Source organism: Clupea harengus, chromosome 13 (genome assembly GCF_900700415.2).
Source record: "Clupea harengus chromosome 13, Ch_v2.0.2, whole genome shotgun sequence".
NCBI classification, from domain to species: domain Eukaryota; kingdom Metazoa; phylum Chordata; class Actinopteri; order Clupeiformes; family Clupeidae; genus Clupea; species Clupea harengus.
In genome coordinates this window covers 5,262,308-5,285,007 of record NC_045164.1, presented here as the reverse complement: position 1 = coordinate 5,285,007, position 22,700 = coordinate 5,262,308, and the positions used below count along the sequence as shown (strand labels likewise).

At 45.7% G+C, this 22,700-nt stretch overlaps 1 protein-coding gene across 3 annotated transcripts in view; it reads left to right on the top strand.

The window, feature by feature from the left end:
• Window positions 1-119: 119 nt before the first annotated feature.
• The window catches only part of LOC105890888 (signal-induced proliferation-associated 1-like protein 2), a 107,622-nt gene continuing 85,041 nt past the window's right edge, over window positions 120-22,700 (top strand). Inside the window, exon 1 of one of the 3 annotated variants that reach the window (XM_031579462.2) lies at window positions 120-781. Coding sequence is in view for 1 of the 3 variants with exons in the window: in XM_031579464.2 (XP_031435324.1) it covers window positions 757-781 (25 nt within the window). In the remaining 2 variants the exon portion in view is untranslated. The remainder of the gene's footprint in view (window positions 782-22,700) is intronic. The other 2 variants (XM_031579463.2, XM_031579464.2) reach the window with 2 other exon arrangements.

Sequence of the window (22,700 nt, the reverse complement as noted above, 5' to 3'; positions counted from 1 at the left end):
GTTGTTGGTTCAGAAGAATGCCCGAATAAGGCTGAAAAATACCAGAAAGAAACGGCACTAATAGTCTACAAGTGGAAAATTGTCCGCAGGTTCCAAATCGCTGTCAAACATAGGTTTGTAAGGAATATCCAGTGTTCAAAGAAGGATAAATCGAAATATGCAACATTTAATTCTCAAACTGGGACAACAACACGAATTTAAAGAGACACAAAGGGAGCAAAATAGCCTAACTTGCGGGGAAAAATAAACCATATCCTACATCTTGCTTCCAGTTGGTGCCACTAGAGGAGCGCGAGTAAACCTGCCTGTTTGGATTCTATTATAATCGAAAAAGGCTAATCAATGATCACAAAACACACATTAGTCAAGATACTCTATCGCATTGCTTTCAACAGTCGCCATGTCTTTTAGCTTAAAAGTCTACTTCTTATGCATGCAGGTTTTCGGAACGATGATTTCATCTCAGAATATTTAGGTTGATTTATGATTGACATACTTGTGGACAACTAAATGTCTTCATTAGTGGAGGTTTGGCCGCAGCTTGACGAATCATTGCATCTAGTGGGCGGGGCTACTTCGTAGCGCTGTCAGCCTCACCAGAGATTCTAGCGTCTCTACACAGTTCAACTGTATCCCAGCCGCGGCAAAGTAGGCTGAGTGAAACAGTGAACTCGTACGGCAGCGTATGCTTGAAAACCTACTGAATTGTGAGTTCAAGGATAACCCATTCAAAATTGCACGTTTTCCTCGGATACTATGGAGCTCGTGGCGAAGGTGACAGGTAAGGACACAGTCATTCTTTTCTGCCTTAAATAACAATAGAAAAACACATTCAACGGCTTTTATTATGAGTAATACACTCTCCTTAAGCTATTGTAGAAACATTCTGTAGGCTACCCATTCACTTATAGGCACACTGTAGCGCGTGCAGCTACAAGATACATTCATTGGAAACTCTTGCGCAGGTATCGACGAGTGATAAATCCAAAGTTATCTACCTACCAAAGCACGTCATAATTTCTACCTGACAAGCTTGAAACACCAACTCTCAGCCAAGTTATACAGCGCAGCGTTATGTTCGATGTGTGTGCAAAGATTATTGAGACTGGTTTTTACTTAAGTCTTCGAAGTAACTAGTGTTAAAGATACTTCGATTTACAATATGGCTTCAGTGACAACAACCTCATTAGTCAGGTAGGTAGCAAGTTGAAAAGGCTATCAGAGCTTCTCACAAAGGTTTGAGGCGGCAGGACAATAAGAACTGATTGATATGTAGGATTCCGCAGACGACATCTTAGTGCTTGGGTTTCCAGAATTGGAAGCAACATTTACCTTTGTAGACCATTGTATATAACGGTATGAATTAATTCAGGTAATAGGGATGAGTAAGGCATCAAACTAGCCTAGTCTACTAATATCATGTCACCGCGAAGCTTACTGCTACATATCGGATTGGCAAAGCTACCCAGGAACATCATAACTACATGGGGGAAACTCAAAACGCTTGGACATTTTTAGTTCGTTAGATAGACTATTTAATATAGTGTAGCCGACCTCGTCACTTTGTTCATAGTGCCCTGTGTGTTTAAGATGCCACCACTAGGGGGTACTTGTCATCCCTGAAGCAACCTCCACATGCAGTATTGAAAGTACCTTTCAGAGTTGGTTTAATTAAAATAAAATCTTTAAATCTGACTCCTCTTATGGGGCTTGCTAACATTAGTCAGATAGAGCTTGTTGCGGTTGATAATAATTACTGTAATCTCAGGTTAAAATAAATGTACGAATGACAGAGGGTCTGAGTTATCCTTGGGAGTTGTCAAGCCAAATGTAAGTTCTGTAGTCAATAACACAATTTTTTTTTTGCTATTGTTTTGTAGAATGGTGCTCTTATAACCACAGAATGTAGCCAAACTAACGAAGCACTGTGATGTGTTTTTTTGGGCAAATCTATATGTCCATGTCCTAAAACTGGCCTCATGGACAGATGTAATGTAGGAAAGAGATGCATACTGTGAACTTGAGTGATTATATATGAGTTACATCTTAAGAGAATTCTAGGAGGAGTTTAACATAAGAGTTACTGTAGATGACCTGGGTGGAACAGCATCATAGCAACAGTCTACCATCGTTTGACACCTGAGTAAGCAAAGATGCAAATCCCACATATGTAACAGGTGTTACAGCATTTAAAAGTAAGACTGGAGTGAATTCTTCCAGATGTTTTCACATTGTATTTAATGTCCTCTCATCCAGTTTCCTGACAACACGGGAATAGAAAAAAACAACATAAATATGAGGATATTAGTTGATAAATAGAGGGGGGGGGGAGCAGAAAATATTAATACAACTAAAAATATCTGTCTCACCAGATACAGATCATCTTACAGTTATAATTATGTTAAAGGCTTTTCTCAGAGGTGCCAATATGAATGGGACACTGCTTTTAGCCTTGGGGCATACAATGGGTACTGCCAATAAACACAGAATCAAAAGCACCATTATCACATATCTAAACGTATCTGAGACCATTATACACCATTTAACCATAAGAGCTCAGATTTTCTGGGTTATTACCTACATGCTTTGTGAGGTGTGTGAAAAATAGCCTGTATCCATAAACTATTCTCTGTTGGAGGATCCCAGTCTTTATCTCACTGGATATGCACCCCCATCAATTTGCAAATGGAGCTGCTGTTTCCTCCTCATTTGTGTTGAATGCGTCCACATCCAATGTATACAGTGGTGTATGTCCCAGACTAAGCAGAGGATCAGGCTCGCTGTGTTTGTTTAGACTTGCAGGGCCAATGTCTCATTTCATTGTTGCAGACGCTCTTGATGCTTCCTTACCATTGCTGTTGGTCCCTCGGGAGAGTAAACAAATGTAGTTTTCCCTTCAGGGTCACGTCCCAGTGAATGACGTGGTAGCTCCAGAGGGAAGTTTATAGAAGATGTATGCTGTTATCACACACAGGAGTGGAAGAAAACAAAATGCTTGGTCCAGCCTTTACCTCGTTAAGCATGTCTTAGTGGTGCCTGGCTCCCACAGGACACAAGTAGACACACTGTAAACAAAAGAAGGAACTGCCTATTCATTAGTCCGTTTTGATTGTGATGTCTAACATGCAGACAGATTTCGTATCATGATGTTGGCTTATCTGTTGGCCAGAGGAGAAGAAACATTCGTGGCCTGCTGGTCTGTAGAAAGGACTTGCCAGAGCTACTGCTAGCCCCTGCTATTTCAAGCACTGGGGGATCAAAAGGAAAATCTAATGTTTGGCTGGAGAATAGGAGGATGCATGGACACTAAATGAAATGGATTAGCAGGACCATCTGTGTTGAGGATGACAGTGGCCAGAAGGTTCTTGGCCACTATAGAGACTATTCCTTGTTTTTTCTACTGGGCGACATTTTAACTCCTTCATCATGAGATAGATGGCCACACTGATCCTGGATTTGGTTGCCTGCTCAAGGATGTAGGCCATGGATAGCATCTTTAGTGCATTTGTTATTGCAGCGCCCAATATTATCTGACACATGGCACATTTGCTATGAATGTTCCACTTCAATAGCTTCAAAAATAATCTTTTACGCCAGCCAGTGCCCTTTCATTGAAGATCTGTGCTGATTTTATGTGCATTTCTTTTCTGTCAGGCCAATGGGGCGGGCGGTGACTGATTATTCAGTCTGGACTTAATAGGAGATTAAGACTATTTCATTGGAAAGTGAGTTGATAAGGACAAAAACGCTTTTGTAAGGCTTAATACATTCGTGGGGAATTTGGACATTTAAACTAATACTCTAGATATAGAGCCATTAAAATTGGCATTCTGACATTAATACGTGTGCCACTTTCAATTTTATTGGCGCATTGTTTAAGTGGAATTCATGTCTTTCTATAAATTCTCAATTTAATGTAACTGAAGAAAGTGAGCAGTTGCTTCACTGACACCCTGCATGTAAAATCCATTAATTCAATGAGAGTAGTTTAAACAGGCCTGTGTGTAGTTCTGGAAAGCTCCCATGTGCATACACTGTCTGTTTCAGCACCACATCCAGCTTGACATTTTCTCCTCATCTGCAAATCTTTGACGAGACTCCAGCTGTTGGGAGGCCATGCAGCAAGGAAGGTCACTTTATTGTGACCTGCTTATCCGCCAGTAGCTCCAAGATGGCCTAAATCACCACTGAGGTGTCACTGACCGATGATTTGAAGACTTTTTCTCTTTTGCCTAAACAGTATTCAGAAGTCATTTTCTTTTCTTTGGGTGACCGTGGATGATTGGTCACAGTGTTCACCCCAGTAGATGGTCAAGCACCATAGATTTGGTTTCACCTTTTGAGTGCTGATCGGCTTTCTGAGGCCATTTGTAAAGGCCTGCAGTACATTTTATTTTTGGTCACTCCCTTTCGAAATGTTTGACTTTGAAGTGTTCCATCTGGTCGGGGCAAAAGCTTCTCCCCTGTCATTTTTCCCCTTGCCGTCAGTCCCGAGAGAGAGGGGGTACACATCAAACATGAGAAGAGGCCAAATCTAATCTGCTTTGAACTCCGCCAGGGTTCTCCCACGTACCATGACATTTGCTTCTGTGTGCACCTTATGAAGAGAACGAATTTAGTGCTCTATGGCAGAGCCAAGGAATGACTTTGAAACAGAGTTCAGTTGTCATTGAAAAGCCACTGAGTCTTGGGCCGTGGACTCGGAAAAGTCGCTCTAAGGAGAAATATGAGGAATCATATTGAGGTCTTTTTTTAACTCAAGGAAATTACTTTCATCTGAATGACTTTGACTAGGCTCTTGCACAACCAGACAATGGGTAAAATGAACTCGATGGATCTGTCCAAATGTAGTTGTGAGAATAACTGACATCTACCATGAACAAAAAGGCACTCTTTCAAATCGTATAAGAAATCACCTACACTCGTTTGCCCACAGGGCCTGTTTCCATCCCTCAGCCATTGTTTGGGAAGAAGACGCCCAGTTTGAATTACCCTCCTCACACACACACACACACACACACGCACGCATAGACACATGTCCACGTCAGCAAAATCCATCATTTCCACACAATAGCTGTCCTCTTAGGTGTACCTAGCATGCAGCATGTCCATTGATCGGCACACTCTGGGTTAGGTGTAGTCCTGATCTGGTGTGCCTCCAGACCAGTGACAGTCACTGCGGTTTTAATTGGTGTGTTAGAGCCTTGGGCTTCTTCACCAGTTTGACGGGTTTGGGGGGGGACTGCATATCTAAAATATGTGTGCCAGGTGGTTTCTGCCTCCTGTGCCCCCTAGGAGCACCAGGCGCGGGCCGGTACGCCTGTGTTCCAGTTCTGCTTTCCCACGGAGCTTTCTCTGGCGATCTGCTGAGCGCTCACAAAGTGCGGCCCGGCGGGGGGAGACAGAAAGTGCTGATGCACATGTGCATTGTTCCAGCAGCGGCAGTGGGCTTCCCTCTTTGTGCCACAAAAGCTGTGTGGAGCTCCTGCAGCCCTGGTTCCCAGTGTCTACCATCCAGCCAGCACATGACTTGGATCAAAGGGGAGCCGGAAAGAGTTTGCCAATGGCGTTCGAATGGAACTATGCCCCCCCACCCCCACCGCCCACTCCAGCAGTGATCCGGCAGCTGGGAAAATCAAATGAGTGTTAGTGTGGTGGTGGTATTCCACCCCTCTCCATTTTGTTGGGTTTTGCAGCTACTCTTGCAGCTACTCCCACATAAGTTTCCCATTGCTGGGAACAGATTTCAGTGGCTGAGTGACAAGCTGTTGAAGACTAAATAGTATTTGTTGCTGTCAAGTTCTATGTATGGATAACAAATAGAGGAACTTGACCAACAGACAAACACTGAAATTATAGCTGCAATCTGAGCACTCACCAGAAATGATCTGGTCTGCTCTGCATTTTGGCAGCAGTACAACAAGAGTTTTTTTCCCCCTTCAAAGCAATCTGTAAATTGTGTTGGATCTGTTGTCTCTGGTTAGATTGGATTTGACATGGCATTACCAGTCAGTGAGAGATTTACTGCCTGACCTCCCAGTCGAGTTTCCCCCTGGGAGACTGGAGCAACGGAAAGGTCTATTGACTAGCTGCTACAGTCAGGTGTTGCACTGAGAAATTAAAATGGGACTGTTCTCATTTCATGCTCCTCATTATGTAAACAAAAAAGCAATGAAAAAAAAAAAAAAAGCCACTGACGTCAGCGCTTGCACAGGTGTGTTTGAAGGAGCAGTTATGCAACGTTGTTCATCTTGCTCAACAGGCCCTTAGAGAAATCTAATTTAGATTTCACACAAACACAACAAGGGGTAAGAGTTGTGAGCTTGTGGTGATTTTGATACTGTATGTTGAAAGGCATTAGTCATAGGGATGGCAATAGAGCTCCATGCAAGGCCACAGGCTCCATACAGGGTCTTGATAGATCGCAGTGGGTTTTATTATACTGCTCCGCTGTGGCTGAAATGAGGTTAACACTGGCCTCTGATACCTGGGCTTTATTTGCACGTCCGCAAGGAAACTTGTGGGCCTGCCTCTAATGAGTTTGGGAGATATGGCTCAAGGGTGGCTTGAATGTGCATCAGTGATGCACATTACACTGTTGGGGTGAGCTGTTGCGGAAAGATGACTGTCCACTTAATCTTCATCGGAGGGCATTGTGGCATTTCCTGTGGTCACTCTCTGTAGGACAGCTGCCCACATCTCAGCCCATCGGAAGTTGCTGTTTGTTTTGCAAATAGCCTTTTGGGCAGAAAAAAAAAGAAAACGAAAAAAGAAGAGAGACACTCGAGCGACAGGTCATACACCGTCACGCTTCAGGGACCCTGGAAGGGGAAGTAATGACCATTACTGCCCAGTCTACCACTCCGCAGTGGAAACGCAACATACCATAAGGATGCAAATGCAAACAGTCATCCAGTGTTATGTATACAGTAAGCCTGTTTACATGGATAGCTAGTCATGCGTCTTGTTCTTACATGAGCGCTTAAGCCACGCAGTATGTCTGGCCCACATGGAGAAAAAAAATAATAAGCGTATCCTATTTGGCAGAGATGAACGCTGTCTGCCGTCAGCCGTCAGCCACAGATGGGCACTAAGTCTGTTGAGGATATAATGAGTGTTTCTCTCACTTTCTTGCTGCTTTTGTTAAAAGGCGATATCCTGTATCCTGTAATAAAATGTGGATGAATTGGTCCCATGGTAGGGAGGACCTTGGAGAACCCCGACCTTAGTTCACACTGGGTGGGTGATTCGCCAGGGATTGGCGACATCAGCATGGCAGATGGCATCATGCTGGTCAGAGGCCCCCACACAGACTGGCCCCTTGGTCAGGGGGCGCACACTCCATGGTGACACAAGGCCACCCTCTGAGAGAACCGTGGGGGTGGGATGTCATTGACCCATTTAACATGCTAAGCGTATAGATGTAGGTCTTGGTGCAATACTCCATTTCAGTGCTTCTGGGTAGAAATGTAGTCCCTTACAATGAGAGCATACCATGCCATAGAGAAAGCAGAAGCTACTGGAGAGAAATGAGCTGCTCAGGCTTATGAAGATTTACATCCTCAATGGAAGAGAGCTCTAGTCCAGAGAAACTCTGTGAGGAGCATGAAACTGCAACTCAAATCCTATCTCTCAGGGGAATGCGATTTATCACAGGCTGCTATGCTGCATCTGTGCTATTGCGCTGTGTTATCTACCCTTCTCCAAGAGAGCTCTGTTTGCATATGAGCTTTGAAATGGTAAGACCATTTATTCACTAAAGGTAATTGAGTTGTTATGTGACATAGTAGCAGAAAGCCTTGACTGAGCTTTGATTCTCCCCCAGCAGTGAGGCTGTTCGAGCTTTACTTTTTACTTTTACTTTCCTGAGAGAATCTTTGAGAGAGGTGATTTATTCTGCTTATAGTGTCTAGCGTTTATTCATCATTTACAGTGTGATATTTACACAGACACAGCAAGACGATCACATCTCTTTGAGGTAATCTCTGTTGATCTTCAGATATTACAGGAATGTCGAGTATTTTAACTGAGGAAGAGTTTGGATATGTTTGCTTTGAGGGTGTGAGTGGGACTGGGGATGAAAAGATGTGAAACTCTTCAGCCTAAATAATTTAGACCCTTCATTTATTTCTTCGCCTTTGTCTAATTTAGTTACGCCCTCCCGATCTTCTTTTGAGGCATCCACTGACTACTTTCCAAAGACAACGTCATCCCCCTTCCTTGTCCTCTTCATCATCTTCTTCCTCTTCCTCTTCCTCTTCTACCTTCTCTATGTTATAGAGTCATGAACATTATAACTGCTGCCATTTGCTTATTCAGAATAAATGGGTCACTGATAAATATTTCACTTTTTCTCAGCATTTTTACGACACAACGATGAGTGCTTTTTGCTCATTGGTGGTGTTCCCCTGGGACCGTCTGATTGAGGGAATATACAAGGGCACAGAAAGTCACTGACCCATTGACACATTTTGTCTGTGTCTTTAAAAAGTATATAGCAGGGTGAATGAGGGTGAGCCATACATTACCCCCCCTGGACACTGATCCCAGCAGCCAGCAGCCATTGGTGACCAGGGGGAGGTTAAGACTCGCCATTTCCTCATTAGGTCCAGACAATCGGGGCTACTGACCTTGTTGGTGCTGGATTCAGATTGGAGATAAGACGGGGATTTAGTGACAAGCCTGTCGCATTCCTCCTTCCCATTGTAGCAAAAGAGTTTGGGGGTGAGAGGGCAGGAGGAAGGGGGGGGGGTTGTTGGCAGCTGACAGGGAACGCATTCCACACTGCCAGTTGCTCTCTCAGTCTCATGTTTTAAACTTCTGCCACTCCTGGAAAACGAAAGAAATTGAATCTTAATTACTTCACAGTTGTGGAATAATAAAGAGGCAAAGTGTGTTTTAACAGGATTCTGGATTTACTCCTTAGTAAAGAAGAAGTGATTAAACACATGATGCCCATTATCCGGTCTAATTGTGGTATTTTTCAGATTTCTTGGTGAAAAAGCTAAAAGTCGTTAAATCATATGGACCATCTTGGTATTCACTAGAGGATATGCAGGACCTGGCTCTTTGTTCCAGGACCGAACGCTGTCAGTGATTCGCCAGCTTGATTCTCACGTATAACTAAAGGAGAAAGCTAAAGGCCACGGTCGGGAATGGGTTGCTCGGATCATAAAGCATGTTGATTGTTTCTGAATGAGGTAGATTGGAATTAATGAGGGAAATGGAGCAGAACCACAGCAGATGTGTGTTGGCGAGGTTAGTGTGATCTGGTTTGGGCATTTTGCTGCCATGGACAGATTTGCCACTCATGTAGCCATCTTTCACCACTGTTGAGACTTTCGTGGCAAGCCAGTCGTGCCTTTGGTGCTTACTCTAGCCTTCCAGAGGTAGGCTAGACAGCGGGTGGCACAGAATACTCATGATAATAGTGTTAAAGTGGATAGAGATGTTTTTTATTTGTCGTTTCATATGAAGCAGTGTATTAATGCCATATTTACTCATAAGTCTCAGTGGGTATCATGCTTAGTCTCTGAGTTTGTCCCTAGAAGGCCCTGATGGTCTGTTTCCGCTTGACTAATGAAGGTCTATTAAGTTTAATTGGAGAAGCACTTACAAAACAAGGCTGCATTCAGCCTTCCCTGCCTGCTCGGCAACCAAGGCAGTGTCTCTCCCATTTCCTCTCCAGCTCTTTCATGAGGAAAGTTGGTGCTGCCAGTCTGCTGTAAAGCTTCAATCATTGCTTCATTTGGCCTAATGTTAAAAATGTTTAGCACTCAAGTATATACCTTCAGCAAAATCATACGGTGAAAACAGGGATAGACTTTTGTAAGGCAGAGCGGCGGGTGGGGGGTGTTGCGCTTCAGAGCATTGCAAGGATGAAATAAGGGTGATATTGTACTACATGAAATTCCGTGTTCGGCCCACCCATGGTCTTGATGTGCTAGTTCAACGAGAGGGATTCAGTTTGGAACACACCAAGGGAGTCATTTTGCATCTCCCAAACCTGTGGAGAGAGACTAATTCTCTGGTGTACTGAGCAGATGTTTTAGGCTGAGGCTGAGACTGGTGCACCTGGCTGGGCTTTTCACAGCTTCTCTGCCAAAGAGAACTGGTATGTGAACAGTGTCAAAACATTATTGGTATTTGAACAGTGGACTTTGTGTTAAAACATTAGGTTGAGTGTATTTGTGCTTTGTGCAGAATATGCAGCGCACACACAACCTAAAAGTGGTGAGAATGTGCCCGATTACAGGATATCGTCTAAAAAAAATCACAGGAAAGACCTGTCATTCCAAAACAGGCTTTTATAAATTGTGAGGAAAAGAGCTTGTTTGGACGGCCCGATGAGTTGCCTGCCATTGTTGTCTCGGAGCAGTCATTCAGGTTAGTAGAGTCAGTGGCTGTCAGTGGGCATATTTATGTGAGGAGAGGGTTATTTATTGTGATATTTATTTTTGTTTACATGTGATTTTGTTTCTGTGGGAGAAGCACTGTATTTCTCATACAACACCATGAAAACTCTTCGACATTCTCATTTACTCTCCTTACCTCTATGATTGACAGACCATTGCAGTTGCATACAAAAAAAAACACCAAGGAAAATGCTGATACTCCTCATAACAATTGAAATAGCTGCTTTACCGGTGCAACTTATTGTGTGTAAGTCTTTTTCTTTTTGCTGTATATTCCACATACAGTTGTTTTCCGGCATAGCTCTACGGGGGATGTTTGCCATCTGGTGCACAGCTCCCTGGCCGATAAGGCATTATCTGCACATTGTAATTAAGTTTAACAGTCATTGCTTATCAGAATATCTTTAATCTTGTCTGTCAAGCAACAGCACCAGTCCAAAGATTTGCATTTGCCATGCTACAGGTTAAAGAGGTTTAAACAGTTTGAAAAATCCCCCTCCCTACTTCCCCCCTCCGCTGCCTGCTCCCAAAAAAAGGATACACAAGCTTGGAGCCAAATTCTTATCAATTGTTGTTTACCAAAGTAACTGCCATTCTCCTGACTGTTTTTATTTATCTGAATGGCTGGCAATTATTGAAGCCACTGACGTGTGCTGGAATCACTGAATATGGCAGGCCTGTGACATTCAGATGGAGTGGAGAGGCAATGCTGCTGCACAAAGGACCATACTGTACTGAACATGGGCCTCGGCATTATGCCTTTAAAGAGGCCTGGCCAGCCATGCAGACTTGATGCAAAGCCTGGCCAGTCAATTCCACCTCAGTGTGTGTGTGTGTGTGTGTGTGTCTGTGACAGAGGGAGAGAGGGAGAGAGAGAGGGAGAGAGGGAGAGAGGGAGGGAGAGAGAGAGGGAGGGAGAGAGAGGGAGGGAGAGAGAGAGAGAGAGAGAGAGAGAGAGAGAGAGAGAGAGAGGGGGAGGGAGGGAGAGAAAGAAAGAAAGAAAGAGAGAAAAAAAGAGAGATTTTTTTAAAATGTTTTTTTTCGTATGTCTTTTTAAATAACCCTCCTTTTATCTGATTTCTAAAGGCTGTTGACTGCAGAAAATGATCTGGAGTGACAGTGGCCTGATTCTCTCCTGTGTCGGCCCTCTCCTCCGCCCCCACCGCCACAGAATACCTTGTGTGTGACGTCTTGAGTTAAGACGCACGTGGAGAGCAGATCTGCTGTGTAGCATAAGCCTATGGAATTGCCTTGAATGGGCTGCCTACACAAGACAGATCCATTGTCGTCTGCCGTCTATTGCTAACAGATTGTGGATGAGTATTGAGGGCTCTGGTGTACCCTGGTCTTGGATAGCCAGAAGATTGAATCAGATAGAGCATTTTTATCTGCGTCCAACATGCTGGCAGAACGAAGCGTATCTCTCTTTGCACTCTGTTCCTGAGTTTGTCAGTAAGCCCTGCTTCTCTTTATGGCCAGTTCATAAAAAGGCAGCGACTGCTTTCTGCAGCTTCAAAAAGGATGTGGTGCACAATGGACTCCTCTTTAAAAGAAAACGAAGTTTAAAAGAGCAGGCCTTGTTCTTCAGCTGGTTTTAACATTGCTCATTAGGGACATCAGAGGCGGTCGTGAGGGGGGCCCGTGTGTGTTTTGCAGTTAGCCTTTCCTCTCGTCATAGCAGTGTTTATTGGAGGAGACAGTGTAAGACGCAAACCTCTATGAAATGTAAACTAAGACGCAGAGCTGGCACGCCGTCCCAGCTCAGAGAGGCCCCCCCCGTCCCTGCTCAGAGAAGCTCCCCCCTGCTCCCCACTTGGACCTGGGCTGGGCCACACTGTTCCAGAACTATCCCTGGACGTGCTAGATCCAGGCCTGGCACAAGCTCTTTACTCCACAAGCTATATCCCCCACACGCAACTCCTCACCTCGGGCTTGAAGTAGAGTCTCTCGTCCCACTGACTGGAACCTTTCTTTCTCTGCAGAGGCACAGGCAGTTTACTTGGAGGACAAAAAACAGGCCTGGCAGTCTGTAGTCTTTTCATTGCTTATTGATGAAGTTGTCACTGTTTGATATTGCCTGATATTATTGTGGTTTGAGGCTCGGTTCAGTAATGTGGCCATGTTTCAAATAATGCGAAGCGGGTTCTTCTTTCTTGCCAAAGCACCTTTGCAAAGCTTTAGCTACTTCCTTCTGCGTCCTAAATAGAGGACCATTTCCTCAGCAATATGGTTATAATAACCAAAGACAGTACATGTAAACAATTATACACTCACTGCGCTAGAAGTCATTTATCAGAAGAGGAACATTTTAAATGGCTCCACATGCACATTGGACCATATCCCTTCTATGTGGATGGGAAGCCAAGCGTTTAGAGTGAGGTACAGCCTGAGAAGCCGAATGCAATGGCATGCTGTGGCTGTGATGGTTTCTGGTCTCTTCCTCTGTTTGTGGTGCATCTCTTCTCTTTTGACAATTAAAAAATCTCCAAATCAGAGCAACAAATCAGTTTTCCCAACAAATGCTGGTTGTTTTGAGCTGTCAAGCCCCCCCCCCCCCCAAACGACACGTCGAGTTGGCTGTTCCCTTCCCCTTGCTGGAGCAGTGACAGCATATGGTTTTGATAACCAGCTGTCACTATGCCCTCATATTCCTCTCAGCTGGGGGTTGTTTATTTTGACTGTGAGGATGACAACATTGTTGTGAGCTTGCGAGATGACGGGATATAGAACGGCGAGCACCTTATTTCTGTCAGCTTGCTGGCTGTTCAAAACTCCCAATTTCACCTCCATCAAGCCTCCCTGCGGTGAAGAGATAAGGGGAATCGGAGCAGGGTGGGGTGGCAAGGGAACCTGGGCTTATTTGGGTCGGTGTGCAGTCGAGCTCTGACGGGCCGGCGATTAAGGACAAGCCGCTTCCCGCATTCATTTTTCATCTGCTGACTGATCTCCGCTTGAGAGCTGTGGAAATACATCACAGGACGTAACTCTAGCCCTCCTTGTGTCACTCCCAATTACATAAACATTTATGCAGCTGAATTTGTCCATGCATTTACAGACAAGGTACCACATCCCCTCCGTGCCCATCCTCTCCCACCCTCACCCTCCCCTGGTTGCGATCGGACTGCTGTGCCATGGAACACGTTGGATCGTTTTTTCGTTTAACTTTTCTTTTCTTCAGACTCTTCATTCATGCACAGTACTCTGGCAATCCCATTGTCTAGAACTACCCCCCCTTTTTTCCTCCTCATTCTTTGCCCTTTTTTGTTTTTCTGTACTCGTCCTCATTCCTGCCCTAGCTGGAGAAGGGCTGTGCAGCCCCTCATTAGATTGTTGGCCCTGATGACTGTCTTAGGTCAGAGGTGGCCCCATCATTGGTGGTCTGGTGTCAGGTTGTGTAAGTGCTCTCAGCGGAAGAAATGAATTTGGTTCACCTCCCTTGAACGCACAGGCAGAGAGAGCGGGAGAGAGGGAGGAAGGGAGAGAGGGAGGGAGGGAGAGAGGGAGGGAGGGAGGGAGGGAGAGAGGGAGAGAGGGAGAGAGGGAGAGAATGAGGGAGAGAATGAGGGAGGGAAAAAACTGAACAAAAAGAAGAGAAGGACTGAGTTCGGGAGCGAGAGTGTAAAGAGACAAAGAATGACTTGCTGTAAGTCTGAGGGCTACTTAAGCCAATCTCAACTAACTGAAGCTGATTTAGCTGTGGAGCTGGCTAGATGTCTGCGTATGAAATGAATTAAATGAGCCATTCATTTCCACAACTTGGGCACAGACTGTGTAATGTAAATGCTTCTCTGTTTAACCTAGCGAATTAAGAAAATAATTTTGCAGTCATTTGTCATTGCGTTGGGCCGCCTTTAAGTCAGTACGCCTCAGAGATAATTATGATGATCGCTTCTTCAAACTGTCTGGCCATAGATGTAATGCAGTCTAAGAGACAGTGAGAAGGGGAGGGGAATGGTGGTTGGTTATGCAAAAGCAATGAGATAATCACACATCCTTGTTTCAGGATGAAGTCATGCTTGCTGACGGTTGGTCGCCACAGTCAAATGATCCTGCTGTGGTAAAGCCAATGAATAGATCAAAGTGTGACAGGCCACTTGCAAACTAGTGTTGAAGAGGTATTGGTGGGAGTGTGGCCAGATTTAAACACATTGCTTTTGTGCAGGTTTGCCTGTCAAAATGTTTTTTTTTGTGTGTGTGTGTGTGAGAGAGTGCGTGGATTGTGTGTGCATAAAGTCTGTGTGCCCGTGAGCACATGATTGCTTTTACAAAGTTGTGTCTCACTTTGTGAAAACCAAAGAAGCTTACTGAAACCTGCCGACCCTGTGTGTGTGTGTGTGTGTGTGTGTGTGTGTGTGTGTGTGTGTGTGTGTGTGTGTGTGTGTGTGTGTGTGTGTGTGTGTGTGTGTGTGTGTGTGTGTGTGTGTGTGTGTGTGTGTGTGTGTGTGTGTGAGTGAGGGATAGTGAGACAGGAAGCAGCCCAAACCTCACACTGGAATATGGGGGAAACGTGTTCCACCTCCTCCCACCCAGCAGGCCTGGCCACCACTAACAGATTTCACCAAATCAAACCCCAGTCTGTTGTTGCCCTGACTCGGATCACTGTTTGGAAAAGGAACTCTTTTGACGGGGCCGGCCACAGCTCTGGCTCACCCTCCCTCCCTCTCTCTCTCTCTCTCTCGCCTGAATGCCAGCTCCCTCCCGCCATCTAGTCAAGTGCCTCATTGTGCATTTGACCAAAGAAATGCAAATATATGGAACAGATGTAGTGCTGTTCTTTTTCTCTCTCTCTCTCTCTCTCTCTCTCTCTCTTTCTTTCTTTCTTTCTTTCTTTCTTTCTCCCTCGTGTCCTGTCATTAGGACTAGTTCCCTTCTCTGGTGCAGAAGTGAGAAAGGAGGTGGAGGACTGTGTTTACGAGGGAAATGCCATGCTGCCCCGGTATGTGACTCTCGCTCACTGCTCTCAGGGTGGGTAAATGGACTTTTCTCTCCTCTCCCTCTTTAGCCGTCCATGCCTCTGGGAGTCTTATACAATGGAGGGTACACACACACAGAGCAGAGGCTCCTTTTCTTCCAGGAGAGGAGAACAAAATCTAAATGCGGCAGCAGCCCTCTTCCCTCTCTCTGTCTCCTCTCTCTCTCTCTCTCCCTCTCTCCCTCTCTCCCTCTCCCCTCTCTGTTCTTGCTGTTTTCTGTCCCTCTTTTTTCACTCACTTTCCCTTTACTCCATTTCCACCGTGAGAACTACACTTCCCAACCCCCTCAGACCCTGCCTACCCATCCCATCTCTCATCCACCCCCAGTGTTTCCATGCCATGCTATGAGGGAATGGAAATAGCCAGTACTCAGTATGTGTGTGCGTGTATAGGCTCACAGATAGGGTCTGAGTTTAAGTGCACCTCTCATTTGACTGAATGGAACTCTAACCCCTAGTGAGGATTGTACTATGTTGAATTAATTTCGTACTCATTTGTCCCTAATGCAAGGGCAATCGGCAGGAGCTCTCATTATGTCTGTGTGCTGTTGCTGCTGCGCTCTTGGACGTGTCGTGGGGGCATAGTGCTGTTTACCAGACGGGTCTGCTGGATGGTTTTTCTGCTCTCCTACTTGCTCTCCTCCTTTTCATAATTCAATTCCATGTTCCACTCATCCCATCACCATCCTCCCTGTCTGTCTGTCTCTCTCTCTCTCCCAATCTCTCTCTTTCTCTGTCTCTCTGTCTGTCTATCTCTCTCTATCTCTGTCTCATACACACACACACACACACACACATTCACACACCCTCACTTCCTCTATCTCTTGTACACAGTCCTACCCACTTACTTATTCTCTCTCTCTCTCTCTCTTCTCTCCTCTCCTCCTGTGGGAAAGCTTGACTTTGTTGTGATGGTGCTTAGCCGTCACAGTGGCTGTCTGGGTTTTTGCGTGACTATTTGCATGCCGGTTGGGCACATCTGCCCACCACCACAGCGCTAGAGAGCGGGCCGTCCTCCCCAGCCATCATGGCCGCCCCTGGTTTCCCTCAGCGATGCCCACAGAACAGCTGTTTTTAATGCCGCCCGTTGAGCAGTCTTTGAAAGTGACTCCCTCACGTGAAAAAAAAAAAGACCACAACCACACAAGCAAGCGAACATCAAGTCGAGCACTCGTGGACTTTCATCATCACCATCTTTCCTCACTGGTTATGAGAACTTGAAGAGGGATGAAGCCATTTTACGGTGATCAGGTTTCCAGTTCAACTCCAGTTCCAGGTTTTTGTGCCTATTGTGGCAATTTGCTGTAGCAGTATAATGCCTTGCTGCCACGTCTTTCAATTTCTGTGCCATGGCTTTTTCTTTTCAGTCTTAAGGAGGTGATTAAGGAGATGTAGGCCTATAGTCCATGTACTCTCATGCAGTAGAGGCTTCATCTATGAAAAAGAATTAGTGTTCTTCAGTCAAACACTATCTTAATCTTTGTTTATTGCATATTCATTAAGCATGTCATCTTTGCTTTGGCAGCTAAATTGGGTGCTGTGAGCTGCAGCGTGTAAAGGCCCAGTGACATAAAGCATCCCATTGTTTTAAGCTCTTTTCAAGAATGCAGGGACATATTCCACTGATGCAGTTCCTGTCATTTCTTCAACAGTCCCAACCCCCCCCCCCCCATCCCTTTACTTGTCTCATATTCCTTCTTTTCTAAACATCCTTCTCCTCACTGGCATCGGGCTCCCACAGCCTATGTCGGGGAGCAGTGAAAAAGAAGGAAAAAAAACGTCCCCCTAAAATCCGATGATTATTATTCATGTGCTAATTTTAGCTGCGGCGGTCGTCAAAAGCCCTCATTATCTCTTCTATAAGAAAATCATCAGCTGCACAGCCGACTCTAAATGCCTTTACAGCTCCTCCAATGATCACAATTTTTTTTTACTCTCTCTGAGAGTGTGGTATTTTTTTTTCTTCAATATTAAATCTCTCAACTGCTTTGTACTTTTTATATTCGATTTACACTGGCTTGAGAACAAGGCTCTCATTATACGTCCTGGAGGCATATGTTCTCATTTTATGCGATGAGTTGGAGATTCGAATGTCTATGAAGACGATGTGGAAGCCATTCTGTGTGAATCTTTGGTATTTAGCTTCGTCTCCAAAAAGAAAAAGATGACCTATAGCCCATGTCCTCTTTTCAGTGGCTCAAATGATGAATTTGATCAGAACAGGCCTTGACAGGTGACATTGTCTGTTCAGAGGCGGGCTCCGGTGGACCTCAAGCTCACGGCTGATGCCGATTGGTCCAGCTGATGCTCCGTCGCTCTCTCTCTCAAAAGAGCCCAGCGTGACGCTGCACTGGTCCTGCCGTGCGCCCGTTCTGTCTGCCTGTCTGCGGCCACCCCAACAAAAGCGACCAGCGGACGGCTGACACCTCCATTGTGCTCTGTGGGAGATTCCTGCTTGATGCCTCGGTCTGTCGCCATTGGTGGCTGCTGTGCCGTGAAAAAGCACCCCCCCCCCCCCCTATCCTCTCCTCTCCCTCGCTTGAGAGGTGTGGAGGAGCAGCTGTGCTCTGTGGTGTGTGTGTGTGTGTGTGTGTGTGTGTGTGTGTGTGTGTGTCTGGTATAAAGACAGTGCCCATGATACCCAGGTCCACAGAGCTGGCATCAGAGCAGAAGCTGCTGCCTCCCTCCTCGCTACGGTTCCATGACTTTTCACATGTAGAACATCCGCTGTCACTCAAGGCTGTCATATCGCAGATCACCGGTCTCATGACGAGAGATTGGCATGTCTCTCCCTCGTTCGGTCTTTGTTATTCCATCGCTCGCCCGCCTCTCTCTCTCTACCTAGCTCACTCTTCTCTCACCCTCATTCTATAAGCTTATGTTTTTGACTTGTTCCTTCTTTCCCTCTTCTCTGCTTCTCATGCCATTTCTCCCAGCCCCTTCCTCTCCCTCTTTTGTTCACTTCCTCAGACCATGATGCATGCCGTGTTTGTGCGGCACCAGGACGGGCTCCTCCTCACCACTTTCAGCCATCGCCCGGCATCAGACCAGCTTACAGAGTAATACGTTTAGGGGACAAAAAAAAACCAACAACATTGATGCCAGCATCCAGCTGCTCTTCTATTCCTCCCTGCTTGGATTAAAGAGGGCAAAGCACCAATCAAATCAAACCTGTCTGAACCAAAATAGTTCTCTGTGATTAGTGAATTCCTCACATTAAGCAAAGCCTGTTGAGTAACTCTCATCACCATTATTAATGTTCTCTGATTCAGTATTGCAATGATAAAATGTTTTGCATACTGCAATTCGTTACAGGATGTTTTTTGTGTCACGGGATATTTTGAGATTCTACAGTGTATTACAGGATATTTTGAAGAAGTGTATTTCTGGCTATTATGAGAATGTCACATCTCATTACATTGATTCCCCAAAGATTGCAGGGTAGTGATAATAACCACTCGCTGAGAATGAAGTGGACAGCATTTGTCACGACTGGTGTGCATTCCTCTGCAATGTCGCCATATGCTTTGCATGACACTCTGCGCCCTTAGACTTCTCTGGGTTCCTCTTACCAATGGGGATTCCTCTGTCTACACCTGTTGCACACCACTCTGCCATGCCAACCTCCGACCCTCGAACTCTGACCCCCACATTTACTTTCCACTTTTAGCTTTTAGCCTGTTGCCTGTAGCCTTTCTCCCCGCCGGTGCCCAGCTGTGTTGGTCTCTGTAAACCCGTCCTTCCGTGGGCATGCATTAACCGCTGGCTCGTGCTGTAATTATGGACTCCCTCTGTGGCCCCTGGGCCAGCGTCTTCCATCTCAACCCCCGCTGCAGATCCTGCATCAGGCTGCTGATCAGCGTTACCTGGCTGAGGTTACAAGGAGGAGGGAGAATGGGGAAAAAATAAATACGTGTGAGTGTGTGTCTGTGTCTGTGTCTGTGTGCATGTGTGTGTATGTGTGTGTACGTGAGTGTGTGTCTGTGTCTGTGTGCGTGTCTGTCTGCGTCTGTGTGTGTGTGTGTGTGTGTGTGTGTGAGTGTGTGTCTGTGTGCATGTCTGTGTGTGTGCGTGTGAGTGTCTGTGTCTGTGTCTCTCCCTCGCTTGAGAGGTGTGGAGGAGCAGCTGTGCTCTGTGGTGTGTGTGTGTGTGTCTGGTATAAAGACAGTGCCCATGATACCCAGGTCCACAGAGCTGGCATCAGAGCAGAAGCTGCTGCCTCCCTCCTCGCTACGGTTCCATGACTTTTCACATGTAGAACATCCGCTGTCACTCAAGGCTGTCATATCGCAGATCACCGGTCTCATGACGAGAGATTGGCATGTCTCTCCCTCGTTCGGTCTTTGTTATTCCATCGCTCGCCCGCCTCTCTCTCTCTACCTAGCTCACTCTTCTCTCACCCTCATTCTATAAGCTTATGTTTTTGACTTGTTCCTTCTTTCCCTCTTCTCTGCTTCTCATGCCATTTCTCCCAGCCCCTTCCTCTCCCTGTCTGTCTATCTGCGTCTGTGTGGGTGCATGTGTCTGGTTGGCAGGAGTGGTGGAGTGCCAGGTGTTAAATCACGTCCCTTCCAACAAAGAACTCTGACCCTGACAGCAGAAGTAGGCTTGAGAGAAGGACTGTTGTGGTGACCATGCAGGAATGAATCACCCCTCAAGCCCTACAACTGGTTTCCTCTCAAACACTGGCTACACTGTTTCCCTTGTTTGCAGTGGCCTTTGAGAAAGTGGAAATGTGTTCAGAATAGGGATGGGCATTCGATTAAATTGTCTTAATCGATCGTCGGGAGAATTAACGATCGATTTTCGATTAATCATTAATATTTTTATATTAAAATTCACTATTTATAGGCTATATTAAAATGCAGTGAAAATAGAAAAAACACAGCGTGTTTCCTCATTGAGATCTTTATTACAAGATGAACAACTCTTGTGGCAGTTAAACTTACAAGATGGACAACTCTTGTGGCAGTTAAAAGGGATCCGTTCAATGGTTACACTTGAAAGTATGCGCTGCTGTACTCTTAAGCAGCGGAGCCGACAGCTAGAAGCCGGTGCTCATAAACACAACTGACCTTCGTTTTTTTTCTCTCTCTAACTAATTAATCTCACCTTTTGAAATTCATTCATCTAGATTCATCGTGATTAAAAGTTTGTTTTCTTCTAAAGACTAAATCTTATAAATTAACGAGTAATCACGTCAGACAGCGTGTATTTTAGACACTGTTGTTTAATTGTATTTTTTTCGTGCTCTCTCGCCGTCAGCCAAGGAATGTATGCGAGACACAATGGTGCCCCTCGACGGTAAATTTTAAGAATTGTCCCCTGAAGCAATTCGAATCACCTCAGTCAGCCCACCGTCTTCAACTATGTTGATGGGCCGACAGTCACCGGCAACCTAAACTGCTACAGCGTTGGTAACCTTTTCACGGACTGGTCTAGTTAATTTCCTAGAGAAGTCGTGGAGTGTGGGTTGGCGACCATCTAACCTGGGACTGCTTTCTGCCGGGTGCTTTGCATTAAGGTGATACGAAGACGAGCTGCTTCTGTGATAGCTACATTCAGCTTGACAAATGCTACATACAACTTTAGTTTTGTCGATCGTTCTGTCATTTTGCCTCTTAAACAGAAACTTTCCGCCCAACAATCCCTCAGCTCTCTCCATCTTCAACTACCGTCTCGGTCTCTTCTATCTAACTGACTGCAGACACACGGCGGTTTCGTGTCAGGGGTCAACGCACACCGGAAGTAAACAAAGTTGCGTTAACTGCGTTCAAATATTTGATTGCATTAATCTCCGCCACAATAATGTCAAAGAATAACGCGTTAACTTTGACAGCCCTAAAATAAATAAATTACACGCACACTACGCAACAGAACATGCATGCGTTTTAATCGATGAAAAAAGAATTTCATCGAGGAAATTCTTAATGATCAATTAATCGATCGTCGATTAATTATGCCCATCCCTAGTTCAGAATGGTCTTTGTACATTATGACAAAAATATGTGTTTGTTTTGAGTCCTCTTTGTAGTTATGGGACATTTCCTGTTGCCACCTGAAAATCTGTTGTGTGTGTCAGTGTGTCTGTGCAAGGATGCATGCGCACACGTGTGTGTCTGTGTGTGTGTCTGTGTGCATGGATGCATGGGCGCACGTGTGTGTGTGTGTGTGGCTGCGTGGGTTCCATCTGTCTGTGAGTGCATGTGGCTATGAAAGCGATGAAAGCAACTCCTTGGTATGTTAATTACACAACAGGCCTGTAGGACATGCTGTGTGTGGCGTAATGAATGGCCCCTGTGTGTGTGTGTGTGTGTGTGTGTGTGTGTGTGTGCTGCCGCTGACCAGAGTGTGAGAGAAGGGGACCTGCCCAGAGAAGGGGTTTAAGGAACCTGATGATGCTTCAGCCTTTAAGCTCAGCCATCATCACACTCAGCCATCGGCTCTGCCTCTCTTTCAGCCTTCTACAACCTTCTACCTTTAACAGTTTGTTCTTTGTCTCTCCCAATTTCTTAATGTGTGTTCTGCTTCTTTCACTTTCTCTCTCTCGCTCTCTTTTTCAAACGGAAATGGCTTCAGTCGTGTGTGACTACGTGTGTTGTCTTTCCAAAGTATGCAGAGAAGTAATCATGGTTGTACTAAAGCTTCACTCACTCACACACACACACAAACTTCACTCTTCCAGGCTCTGTGCTTTCTCCACTCCGTCTGCGGGGTTCGGACGAAAGCTGTGAAAACGCTGCTTGTGAACATGGGGATCAAAGGCTGGCGTGGTTGAAGGAGGCCCTGTACTTAAAGCCATTCAGCCCCATTTAGATCTGTCATTTCCTGCCCGGCCTTCTCAGGTCTGCTCAGGTCTCATGGGCCAGAAGGAGCTCGTCAGGCTGGGCGAAGGAGCTATGCCAATGAAAGGGAGAGAGAGGGAGAGAGGGAAAGAGAGAGGGAGAGAGATAGAGGAAGGGAGAGAGAGGGAGTTTCTTTGTTCCACTGATCTTGCTGATGTGCATCTGCATTGTAATTTCTCCAGCAGCGCTTCATTTTCTCCACTCTTGTCTTGTGGATAAAATAAGTGAAAGTGAGGGGCTGGTAGGGTGGGGTGGTGTGGGTTGGGGGGGGCGCGAGGGGTGTCGGTGGGGGTAAGCTGGTAAGTGTGAGGGAGGGGCAAGGCGCAGGGAGCGGCACGGCCAGCTGTCTGAATAGCGGAGCTATCGCTGCACGACTGAACTGGGAGAGGCGGGAGCCGAGCATCAATACACAGACGCATGCATGCACAGTGCACAGACAGACAGACACACACACACACACACACACAG